The sequence below is a fragment of the Heptranchias perlo genome, chromosome 30, assembly GCF_035084215.1.
Source record: "Heptranchias perlo isolate sHepPer1 chromosome 30, sHepPer1.hap1, whole genome shotgun sequence".
NCBI classification, from domain to species: Eukaryota; Metazoa; Chordata; class Chondrichthyes; order Hexanchiformes; family Hexanchidae; genus Heptranchias; species Heptranchias perlo.
Genome location: NC_090354.1, coordinates 5,507,251 through 5,520,446, shown reverse-complemented (window position 1 = coordinate 5,520,446; position 13,196 = coordinate 5,507,251). Strand labels below are relative to the sequence as shown.

At 42.3% G+C, this 13,196-nt stretch overlaps 1 protein-coding gene and 1 long non-coding RNA gene across 2 annotated transcripts; both read right to left on the bottom strand.

The window, feature by feature from the left end:
* Positions 1–405: 405 nt before the first annotated feature.
* LOC137300100 (uncharacterized) lies at positions 406–8,125 on the bottom strand. Its single transcript, XR_010958025.1, has 5 exons — positions 7,813–8,125; positions 6,461–6,591; positions 5,931–6,069; positions 5,229–5,395; positions 406–768 (listed from the first exon to the last, which is right to left on the bottom strand). It is a non-coding gene; the product is annotated as an uncharacterized lncRNA (long non-coding RNA).
* Positions 8,126–9,127: 1,002 nt separating this feature from the next.
* On the bottom strand, positions 9,128–12,883 carry LOC137299845 (SKI/DACH domain-containing protein 1-like). The gene has a single exon (XM_067968776.1). The coding sequence runs from the start codon at positions 12,625–12,627 to the stop codon at positions 10,279–10,281; it is 2,349 nt and encodes a 782-aa protein (XP_067824877.1). The 5' UTR covers positions 12,628–12,883; the 3' UTR covers positions 9,128–10,278.
* Between the last annotated feature and the right edge of the window lie 313 nt (positions 12,884–13,196).

The following is a 13,196-nucleotide window of genomic DNA, read 5'->3' as shown; positions in this document are numbered from 1 at the left end:
CGTCCGCACAACATGTGCGTTGTTATGCTATTTTCAATATATACACACATGTTTCACTATAGTTAGTTTAAAAAAAGGATTGTTTGTTATACTACCCATTTCTCATCGGATTTACTCAGTTCATATATATAATTGTCATCCTGATGTTCCTCTCCCAAAGTTAGACGGCTGCTAGTAATAATCTATAGTGAGTCACATGGGAGGCGGGGGTGGGGGAGTTAGGTCGCAGCAATTAACAGCAATTTCTGATAACTTTTTTTTGCTGTATCTACCAGACTTGCTACTGCCCAGATAGCATGGTTGAGAACTAAAGGTCTGGTCCGGCCATTAGGATATGTAATAGTGATTGAGAGGATTGAATGACCATTTTTTAAAAAAATGAATGATATAAACTCTATCACTTACTATTAACATATATATTGAAGTTAAATGCATTGCAACATTACATAGAAAGGGTTACATTCATACAGCGCTGTAAGGGTCAAATCTGTCAGAAGTGTCTCAAATCAGTGAATTATTCCGAAGTTCAGTGATTGTTCTCTTATAGTAAACAAGGCATGGAATAATCCAGGTGTGAGGCTGCTGGGTTTGTACAATTGATTGGTCTTGTATGACCTGCATGCATTGATTTCACGCTGATCCGCCTGAGGTAATCCAGCCAATACCAGTTATCGCCAGCTTTGTGATAACATTCAATAAAAGTTCGCAAAAAAGTGACCGTAGGAACAGGAAACTCCACTTTCAATCATAGAGCAGCAACACAAAGGCCTGGAACGGAAAATAAACAGAAAAATGATGGAGAATGAAACTTCAGTATTAATAATACATTTATACAGCTTTGTCACGTTTCCCAAAAACACCTGAAAGACTTTCACACAGTGACTTTTTAATTATTAATATTAAGCAGTAGATTAATATTAAGTGCGTATATTAAATAACAAAAAAAGTTCCTCCACCCCCAGTGACAGAGAAAATACCGATCAATAATCATAGTTTCTTTTAAAAATAGTAAATGCAATAGAGATTTTTTTTGTTAGGAAGCTCTGGAAAATACAAACCAGACCTTCCGCATCCTGCAGTGGAGACACCTTCGTGTGATTAGTGTGGTGGGGCCGAATGTAAGAAAGAATACTGGAAATGGTTATTGTTCCTATTCTCCACTCGTAAAACACTGCTACCGGCTCAGCGCCTGATCAGAGATACAGGAAAGACTCGCGAGAATGATGATACTTTCAACACTGTTCGTGTAAATGTACAAACGCGCAATTTGCTGCGTTTTTCAATTACTTTTAAGTGAACTACTGACTATAAATGATCATTATTCGAATAAGAGAAACTATTGCAATTTAAATGGAAGCACATTTGGTTCGTATGTTAAATGAAAGAGAACGAAACCTACACAGGAACAGAGATACAGAGAGAGAGAGATACAGAGACAGAGAGAGAGAGATACACAGACAGAGAGAGTCAGAGAGAGAGAGACAGAGACAGAGAGAGATACAGAGAGAGACAGAGACAGAGAGAGAGTCAGAGAGAGAGAGACAGAGACAGAGAGAGATACAGAGAGAGACAGAGAGATACAGAGACAGAGAGATACAGAGACAGAGAGAGAGATACACAGACAGAGAGAGTCAGAGAGAGAGAGACAGAGACAGAGAGAGATACAGAGAGAGACAGAGAGATACAGAGAGAGAGAGAGATACAGAGACACAGAGAGAGAGACAGAGAGAGAGATACAGTGACAGAGAGTCAGAGAGAGAGAGAGAGAGACAGAGACAGAGAGAGAGATACACAGAGAGAGAGAGAGAGGCAGAGAGATACAGAGAGCGAGAGATACAGAGACAGAGAGAGAGAGAGACAGAGAGAGATACGGAGAGCGAGAGACAGAGAAACAGAGAGAGAGATACACAGACAGAGAGTCAGAGAGAGAGAGACAGAGAGAGAGATACACAGAGAGAGACAGAGAGACAGAGAGAAAGATACAGAGACAGAGAGAGAGATACATAGACAGAGAGAGGGAGATACAGAGGCAGAGAGAGAGATCCAGAGACAGAGAGACACACACAGAGACAGAGAGAGAGATACAGAGAGAGAGATACAGAGACAGAGAGGTACAGAGGCAGAGAGAGACACAGAGACAGAGAGAGATACAGAGACAGAGAGGTACAGAGGCAGAGAGAGACACAGAGACAGAGAGAGATACAGAGACAGAGAGACATTGAGACAGAGAGAGATACAGAGACAGAGAGAGACACGGAGACAGAGAGAGATACAGAGACAGAGAGACACGGAGACAGAGAGAGATACAGAGACAGAGAGACACGGAGACAGAGAGAGACACGGAGGCAGAGAGAGATAAAGAGACACGAATGGGCAAGAGTAAGAGGCAGGTACAGAGGAACAGCAACGTGGATAGGAAACAGCAGAAGATAGAGACAGAGAGACAGCAACAGAGAGACGGAGGAATGTATAGGCAGAGAGAAATAGACAGAGAGGCAGAGATAGGAAGCAACAACAACTTGCATTTATATAGCGCCTTTAATGTAGTAAAACGTCCCAAGGCGAGAGTTATAAAACAGAAATTGACACCGAGCCATATGAGGAAATATTAGTACAGGTGACCAAAAGCTTGGTCAAAGAGTTTTAAGGAGCGTCTTAAAGGAGGAGCGAGGTAAAAGGCGGAGAGGTTTAGGAAGGGAATTCCAGAGCTTAGGGCCTAGGCAGCTGAAGGCACGGAGAGATCTCTGAGGATTCGTAGGACTGGAGGAGGTTACAGACAGTAGGAGACAAGAGATAAAGAGACAGACAAACAGAGAGACAGAAACAGAGAGACAGAGGCATGGATAGTCAGAGAGAAAGACAGCTATATAGAGACATAAGATAGAAAGAGACATGAGTACAGATAAGCGGACAAAAAGAGACTGATGCAGAGACATCGACAGACGGACAGAGATAAAAACACACACACACACACACACAACACGGTCAGAAACCTAGAGATAAAGGGACAGAGTGAAGATGGACAGAGAAAGCTGGGCTGTTTATTTCCTGCGTGCAGGAGTTCTTTTTCAATACTTATATGAAGGGCAGAATCCTTCCAGTATTATATCAACGGTTGTTACTACATTTCGTGATTTTTTCCCCCAATTCAGATAGATTTTTGGATATTGGCCGTAAGATCCTCCACGTTGACGCTGTGATTGTTTGACGTTTGTCCGACCCGAGTGTGTTGCCTGGTTGGAGGCAGGAGTCACTAAAACTGGGGGTCCAGCACAGTTCCCATTGCTTCACGTTTCAAAATACGATTATCTCTTTTCTTTATAAACACCTGACGCCACCGGCCAGTCTTTGCATCGTTTTCCTGTTTGTTTAACGGAGGATCACGAAGGTGTCAGCAGTTTGGACAGACTCCTTTTGCCTCGCATGATGACGGCACGGTCCAAGTTGCCACCCCTCTGCCCTCTTTTTTAAACACAGTGTTGAATTCCTAATGCACATCTGGTTTTCCTCGTCCCCCAAAACAACGCAGCGTCACTGGCAGAGAGCCAGCTGTAAAACACAAATAAACTCTGAAGCGATACGTGGTTCTTTCTGGTAAAGAATTATTATTTTCGATTCCCATTGATTCCATTTGTCCCTGTTATCTATTCCATTTATAATTATACCGACCTAGCATATTACACATCTCACTGACGGGTATATCTTCACCTGTCATATCTATGCTTTCAATACTATATTAAAATATTTTACCAATAAAATACACAAAACAAAATTGATGCCATAGATAATAGAACAGAACTGCTACTTAACAGTCTTTCAAAGTGATTCTACCTGATCAAACACTAAAATATTGCCAGAAATTGACTATTTATCTTGTAAAAATCGGCTTAATGTTTAGCTAAATCTATTAATTGTCTAACTGCATAACCATTCCTATATAGTATCTTCCCTCTATGTAAGTAGATAGATAGAGAGATAGGTAGATAGATAGATAGATAGATAGATGGATGGATGGATGGATGGACAGACAGATAGATCCAAACAGAAATATAGAGACAGATGGAATACAGGTAGATGGATAGGTATACCAGGGAAATTTTGAAAGAAAGAAGCAAAGAAAGGGATAGACTGAGAGATAGAAACAAAGAAATAGATATAGAGAGAAATATCGATGGATAGATCGAGATAGAAAGAAAGAAAGAACTATATAGATGTGTTTAGTTGTAATTTTATTTTTATAGTTAGGATATTATTAAGTCCTAGCCTTTACACGCTGACCGAAGTTGTAAGTCCGTATCAGTTAAGCGAATGTTAGGTAACTGATGAATCACCGTGCAAGGAACTAGGAACTAGATTTTCGCCATGTGGATGAGATTGTTAACAATGTTTTCAGACCATACTTCACAGGTCTGCATCCACAGTGACTTCAGTAAACAGTGATAACTTTTCATTAAAATCAGAATCAGCCTTCAGACCCCAGTCTAACACTGGCCTTCACAGACAACAAATGCGTTGAGAAAAACATTTTGACTGAACATAAAAGCAATGGTTTCAGTTGCTTTTAACTGTTTTTTAAAAAAAAATCCTTGTGAACGGGACACGCTGGAAGCAGAGAGCTCACAGGACCTGTTAGTGACGCAGTGCCTGAAATCTCAGCACAGGGCAGCAGAAATTCCACCCACCATTCTGTCGAGATCTGTAAAAAGTGTTCAATGTGTTTACTTCGGAGACCAAAACTTTTTTTGGTTTGAAAGAACTGTACAAATGGAACGTTGAGATGGCGGAGAGCTTTGCACAAGTATTGTTTTTATGAGCCATCTTATTTCAAAGACAGTTTTTAAAAAAAACTAGGAACAATGTTGAAACCTCGCTTTACATCAGCAGCCACCAGAACGTGAAATAACAGAAGACACTGGGAAATGTTACTCCGAACGTTCATATATATACTGGTATTATTAGTCCGATCCAGCGCTGGTTTTATTGTGGTACACTTGAATCCTGGCAAATACAAAAGCTAATTAGTCAATAGAATGTATGCTGGTGTTCAGCATAAAAGGAAACTAATGGAGATCCCACATTAGGGAATTGATGTGCTTTTATCAACTATACGATTGTTAATGGTCTATTTGGCCCACAATCTTTACCATCTGGCTAATAGATAATCGTTTTTTAAAACCACAGGGTTAGGAATTTATATTTTCAATTGAAGCGAGTAGAACCGAACATACTTGTAGGCTTGAGTTGTTCTGTTTTGTTTAAGGCGAAGTATAAATGATCAATGCACGGTGTTTATTTGATTTCTGCACAGCATAACATCACATCCTGAAATGTGAGACGAATGAATTTTCCATTCGCTGCATATTAGTGTATTCGAATTCTTTGGCGCACCGGGTCCCTGGTGAACAGATAAAATATTAGCAAACGATATTAAATATCACAGTTTCCAATGCCTATGGAGACCTGTCATTGAAAGATAAGTGCCGAAGTGATCTGGTCAGAAAAGCAGTTTGTGCTGCAATGTCCCTGGTAAGTTGATTGGAATTATACATAAATATATAAACACACGCATATCACCGCAAGCTCTACTGTTGTATTATACATGGGATCTAACGCTTCCTCGCCCCCTTCCACCTTAGTGAGATATTAAATGCTCTAAAATCGTGGTGGCTCTTTTTGCAGTGCTGGATCAAGAGACTCTGAAGCTCAAATCACACTGCACACTATAGTATATCTTACCTTTTTTAAAATTCAGCTTTGAGATATTGTACAATGTGCCAAGGTGTGACAGTTTGATGGTTTCTACACGTGGCAATTCACGCATTCTAGCATATAAATAAAAAGGGATTGCATCCACTAGAATCTGTGGGGCTGACCTCGAATAAAGAACAGGCGATGCATATACTCCAAGGAAAACTGTACAGCAAACCTACCACATTAAAAAAAATTGCCTGACATCATCCGACGCTGTGAATCAACACCGACCTCATTCTCAGGTTTCGTTGTGTTGCCGTTGTGAGGTGTTTTAGGGAGTTTGTTCTTTTTATAACCGGATACATTTATTAATTCTTTCTGTGTAATGTAAAATATGGAATATAAGAATTATAATAAAAAGCAGCATAACAAAGCAAAATAGAAAATCTGTGAAATTTTGGCTGGTTTCAATTGGAATGTTTGAATATTCTCATTACTGAGACTCATTAGAACTCCTTGGCACTTGTGTCAAAATTTGTGTCTATTTGACGAGTTAGGAAGTTGTCTTCGATTACAATGCTTACTGGAGCTGAAAAGAAATTATAATTAAGGTGATCATATAAATACAATATCCTAATTCCATAACATTCAGCACATGCCCAGTCCTACAAGCTCTTCCTTAGTCGCTGCCTCCCTCCCTCCCGTGTTGAAATCGAGCCTCACTCCACTGTCTAGTATTCTGACTCCCGGGACCTTAAGACTATGTTACCTTTTACTTCACTCAATCGTTCCTTCATTCTACAATCCACAGGCTTTTAAAACCCAGGGTCGCTGATGTTTCTGGTCTTCTTTACTCTTCTCAACCTTGTCGGCGTGCAATTCTTGTCCCCTTCTTCTAGGCTTGTCAATAATAAAAAGAACAAGTCAATACCTAACTTAGCGACTAACACACCAGGCCGAGCTGACACAAGCGGCTGCTGAACACATGCAAGGAAAGCCGAGAAAGGCCTTTGAAATCCCAGTTATGCCTCGAAGTGATGTTGCTGTCAGGGTAAAACCATTTATGCTTCAAGCTTAACAGAAAATACTATCTCTGGTTGAAACAATAATTGGCAGATGTTGAGTCCAATCTAAGAATTATCCAAGCGCTGTGCAGTTCATATTTATTTGAATCACAAATAATACCCTCTTCAAATTGTTAACAGCAAATAAGGACTCAGCAAGGGTTCTTCGTGGAGTCTTTGTGGTAATATCTAATATCTGTCAGAATATTAACCCAAAATATTCCTATTTAATCTGCTTATATAGTATAAGTGTAGAAACTGCTCTAAGATCGGCCCACTGGCCCCAGCAACAGCTAAAAACCAATTTGGTAGGAAAAACCGATCAGCGTGTCAGATCCCAGTGATTGTGTTACAATTGATCAAAGCCTAGGTGTAAATCCAGGACTCTCTGTAATGACGTGACAGCAACAGAACAGTTCCCTTTTTAAGAATGGATTGGAAGGATTAATCGTCATCCTCCTGTTGATTTAGAATCACATTAAAAGTGATGCAGTCAGATGAAAACTCCTTGCGTTACCGCCTCTTTTGCTGCTTTGCGAGGGCCAGTGTGATTTCAGTTTGGGACTGAAAGTGGAGCAGACGGAACCACTTGAACGTTGTCAGAAAAAGTGGGCCAGAGGTAGAAACACAATCGAAAATACTAAGCTGGGTAAATGGATAAATCGGTGTGAAAGAAGTGGATTCGGGCATCAAAACCCGCAGGGTTAGGTCAGAAACAAACCTTTGCCGTGAGAGTGTTTTGGTTAACAGTATCTATCTATACCTATCTGTCACACACGCACACATATATTTTATATATACACAATACACATGCAACACAGGGTGAAATTGTTGCTCCTATATTTTATATCAGTTTGTTCATGCTTTCTGACTAATTCTTGCCTCTTTTTATTTAATTTTGCATGTACCGATTCCGATTCCACGGCCAGGACCTTTCCGTGTGTGTTCCCATGTATCCGGTACATGTATCGGGCGGGTTCTTCAATCTGTTGCAACTGGTTGAATAGAAATGTAATTAACATTTTAAAAACTAGCCTGGAACACCGACGCGACTCACCGGCTGTGTATAAAACCAGGACTGCAGTTTGAATGATCACTTCCAAATTTTGTAGCCGTGTACTTTATAACAGCGGATGGTCGAACGATTTCTGGCGTTTTAATTGTAGGACTCGAAAACTGGTGAAAAAAAATGTTCTCTCACATCAACTGTATATATACTCCATGTAATTAGATGCGTTTTCCTTTTACAAGTGGGATGTTATCTTCTGGTAGAAAATGAGAGACTCTTATATGGAAAAAGACTCTTGATGATTAGAACCAGTTCCTTGCTGGACAGCTGGCAGTGGAGCCGAGCTAGGAGATTTGAAGCCTGTGTCGGTCCCTTGAGTTCCGATTACAACTTCCCCTGAAATTGACTCATTTTACCCACTCGATTTTCTTTTGATTGTGTAAAATGCTCAGTCACGTGTCCAAGTGGATTGTACACGGCGAACCTTGCATTTTAAACGCACGGGTTGCGAATGATTGTGATACATGCTGAGTATGTTAGATTGGTCTTTTTCCAATGACTGTGTCACGTTTTAATCTTAAGGCCGCCCCAATGCAGACTGCCTGATCCCTCCAGGCGTTCATATAGTACAACCACCCATCCTCCTCCTCACTAACAACAAAAACAGTCTCTCTCTCTCTCTCTCTGCATTTCGCCCCTCGCTCTGCCTGCTTTTTTGTTTACTCCTCCAATTCTGTTCAATCTATCATCTAGCTTCCGTGACACTAAAAGCGAATGTATGGAACATTTGAACCTTTTTGTTCGCAGCCCGCATCGCTCTCGTGACATGTAGCAGTTCCTCTGACCCGAAGCGTGAGAGTAACTTGAACTGTTATCTCTCAACTCCTCCACTGCGGACCCTGTATATGTAAATAAACGACCACCATCTTGGCAGAAAATGCAATTGTCTTTTTTTTATTGCGGAGAGAGGTGGTCGCGGGAGAGGGCAGAACAGATTTAAAATCTTATGAGATGCTCAGGTTCCCCTCAAATGTACTTGTGTTAAATGTGTTTTGCATCAGGCTAATTCAAAACTGGCGTTAGTGCCATTATTGTGAACAGAAAAACAGTATAAATTATCCTTTTAAACGTGCAACACCGTCGCCACGTTTTTCCACTGATTCTTCCGTGAAAATTAAGCATTAATTCCAACTGTTAATGCTGAGAGCACAAGGTACAAGATCGTCCCCTTGAAGCCTCGCTCGCTCGCAGCAAACTGTCAGTTCAACAAAGAACAAAAGGAAACTTACGTGCCAAACTTTTTTCTTTGTTGTTCCTGAAAGAAACCTTTATCAAATACTAAATAAATAAAACTTACAACAACTGAGGAATAAATTTTAATTTAAAAAAAGGAATTACAATCGCATTTCAACTCAAGAATCAGTCTTTTTTTTTCTGCTGAAAGAAACTATTGATTGGAACATTACGTGGGTTTTGATCAGCAATGCATGCCCTGGTGCGTTAACCTCTCTTCCTCTAGAGTTCAACTGATTTGCATCTAAACGGAAGGTTACTGTGTTTCCCCTGCAAATTATACATCCGATTATTAAGCAGGAGACAGAAGCAACACACAGACCCTAGGATATTTACTCATTGGCTCATATACACAGTCAAAGGAAGGTACCCCTCGCTTTTTCCCCTCGGTCTTCACTGAGACTTCAGTTCAACTGTGTTTTAAATAAAATATGACAATAGCTTATCAATACGACCGAATTTTGAGAAAAAAATATTTTTTTAAAAAACGAACTGCAACACAATTTTGAAAGAACTCCCCACCTTATATAAAAGATGACAGCTGATTCTCCTTGTCCTGTCAACTCTATATTTTGACTACTTTTAATTACAGCTTATTGGACACAGTGAAAGAACTGAGATAAGTAAAAGAGATTGTTGTGATGGGATTGTCTGATAGTTTTTAAAAAAAAAATCCCTACTATCGAGACACAACCCCTCCCGACACCACATTGCATTCTGATTACTGTGAAAGGATACGTGAAGTTTGTTTTATCGTTTTTAATGCATTGTTTGAAAATGCGCTCGATTGATAGGCTGTTCGTTCACAAAGTGACACTCCCATGTATACAGGTCGATTGCACAAAGAAAATAAATAGTGCAAAGCTACATATAGGTTTGTACATCTCTGGGACTAGATTCTGATTGTTTCACTTTCCCCCCCATCACTATTATACAAGTCAGTCTTCAAAGAAACATATATATATATATAATTCATAAATTTAAGTTTTGTAGTGAATTCATTGTGACAACTTTTTGGTGGAATTGTGGCAGTGTTTTGTATTGAGATGAAATGATCAAGATGTACTTTTAATCATTGTTGTAAACGATTTTCTGATTTTGGGTGTTTTCAAACAGCCTGGGAATGTCGTGATTAGAATACCATTAGGGGGGCCCCTGCAGAATCTTACCCATAGACAATTTGCGTTCAAACCAATACCTAGCCTGATGCCGGTTAAAGGTTTAAAGGCTAAACCCCTTGAATTTATGGCTTGGTGGAAGAGGAATTGCGGTGCCCCCGATTTGCCATCTCCACACCGGATGAGCTTTCTGTAGTGAGCGGGAGTCGTCGGAGCAAAACGAATAGGCAGGGTACAAATCGCCATCGTCGCCCACAACCAGCGAAGGCGGGGAGGGGAAATTGCCCATTAGACTAAAAGCTTTCTTAACCGGCGTCGTTAATCCGCAAGTGACACGTTTGCACTTCGCAGAGCCTTTCAACAAATTCGCCCTTTTGCCTCTCTCGGTTACCCATGGCTGAATCCTGTCAGATGCCTTCCCTGGGTATCTTTTCGAGGTACGCTGCTTTTCCGGCCGACCGCGCCTGGAAGAAACCTGTTTCTTTTTTGCACCATTATCCCACCTATCAATAGCAGAAGCCTTGCTTTGTAAAGTGCTGTGGTTTTGTACTCCTTTTGAGGTAGAATGTGTGGGCTGATGGAAGGAGCCAGGAAGCTCCCTCACTGATTGTACGATCCCACTGTTTTCATTCAAATGGATCCCAGAGCCCAGTTTGGCTTTCCGCCGTTTTCTCTTGTGATCGTGGTTCCCCGGCCCCTCGTTAGCTCCGAAGGTCCGAACGCCTGTTTTATGGATGGGATTGGAGACACTTTCGACATTCTGCTGTGCTTTAAACTGATTACGAGTCCTGCTGGTGACTGGTGACCGCTCCCTCAAACCAGAGCCCTCGAAAGGCTGTTTAATCTTTTCCTCTAGTTGGGCATTGAGATCTAATGAAGGTGCTTTGTCAGTCCCGTCGGTTTTCAAATAGTTCTTGTTCGGGCAGAGTGCAGCAGATGCTCCGGACCGTGCATTTGAATGTAATGAATCCCTTTGTTGTGAAGATTGCGAGTTGTCTTTGAGGCGGGTTAAAGAGGCCCAATGCTTTGCAAAGTTGTTGGGGGTCAGTTGTAGCGGCCGACTGGGATTTTCTGACTGTAAGAGGGCGATCTGCTCGGCTGGAGGGCGGACAGGCTTGAGACTGCGAGGAGCTGGGTTGGTGTCGGCCGTCCTATTGTACTGGGCGCAATCGGAACTAATTGAGGCACCCTGCTCCGGCTGGCGGAAGAACGGGCGCGACTGGAGCTTACCTCCGGCGTAAGGTGACTGGCGGTCCCCCACGGTGGGCTCCGATCTCTCCTGGGGGCCGGGCTGTGACGGGAACGCGGGGCCCTTGCAGCAGAGGCTGGGTAAAGTGGCTCGCCTGAAGCGGGTGCTGTGCAGCGAGACCCCGCTACACGCCGAGCTAGAGTCGGAGGCGGAAGAGCTCTCATCGTCGCTGCTGGAGCCGGAAAATACCGACTCTCCCTCGTCGTCTTCCTCTTCATCCGTTGACCCGAAATCGGAGTCGTTCTCGGGATCCAAACTGCAGTCAGAGTCGCTGGAACAACCCAGAGAGGCGCTCTGGCAAGTCTGGGCAGAACGAGTTTCGTTCAAAGCTTTTATATCTCCAGATAGGACCATCCTTTTAACAGATTTGAAAGCCGAGGGTGTTAAGGATGAATTATAGTTACCGATAAATCCACTTCCCATATTTTTGCTCTCGTTGCAACAGGAATATTTCGCCCTGAAATGAACGGGACCATCGGCTCCGTTGAATCGAACTGCAATGGCGGGTTGGTAAGCTTTGGGAAACCGACGGACCACGTCCGGGTAAAACACGTCTTGCTCTCGGTACACGGGACAGAAACTGGATTTTCCTGCATTTTCATAGTTTGGGAAGCCTTTGCCAGCGGGATCAGCCGCCGGGCAGCAGCTGTGCCCGTCTGGAATGCCACCGTTTTCAGTTAATTCGCCCGGAGTTTTGCATTTCTCCTCGCAATGCACGGCAGGATCCCGAGCCCGCAGCAAGACGGTCCTCTCTCTGCTGCAGAAGCCGGAGAAATAACCGAGCCTGGTCGGGCTGGAGAGCTGCCCTCTCTCTCTCACCTTTACCTTGATTTTCTTCTTGGTGGGGTCGGGCGTTTTGTAAACCGTGTACAAAGCCTCGATGTCCTCTTTGGAAATGAGCGAGCATTTGACTGCTCGGCTTGGCACCGAGTTCATGGCTTTGAGAGTCCGCAGTTCCCGCAGATCGCAGCGGCGCCTTTTGATCTTCAGCTGCTCCATTCTCTTTCGGATCGTGGTCCTAGGGACGTGTTTGAATAGATCCGCCAGGACCTGAGACAAAGCGAACATTTGCTTCCCATTGATCCGCAGGTAACCCAGTTTAACCCCGTCCATTTCGAGGTGGCCAAATTGAAATCCTTCCAGCACAACATTTGAGATATAATCCACGCATGTTGGAATAATCCCAACCATTGTATTCGCCATCCAAAAAAGAAAGGGGATTGCTCTGCCATTAATTATTTTTTGTAAAAATTAAATGGCTCAAGTAGTGGTGCAAAGATTAAAATGAACAATATGTTTGCATGTATTCTGCATTTCATTGCAGCATTTTGGTGAAAGCTTAAAAAAAATATTTTTTTTTTAAAAAAAGCACCGGTTAAATGAGATATTTAAGATGCTCTTAGCAACTCCAGCCCGCTTCCTTCCTAGAGAGAAGTTCACAGTACAGCACACTTGTCGAGAGACACTCCACCAAATAATTTTCCTCAACTCAAAGCTGATTGGATACTTTCTACATGTGATGCAATAAAAGCTGATATTCTGCCCCCCCCGCCCCACCCCAGCCCCCACCCCCTGAAACACTCATAACCGCCCGAGCAGCAAGTACACATCACATTAAATATAACCCACATGCACTTCCGCTGCTAAAACGAGATTTCTTTATTATTAGAGGTACAAGGAATCTTTAAACGACCAGTGCTCGCTGTGCAACATGTATGTTCAGTCACTTTTTAATCTTAAAAACCACGCTTATATTCTTGCACAATCGTAAA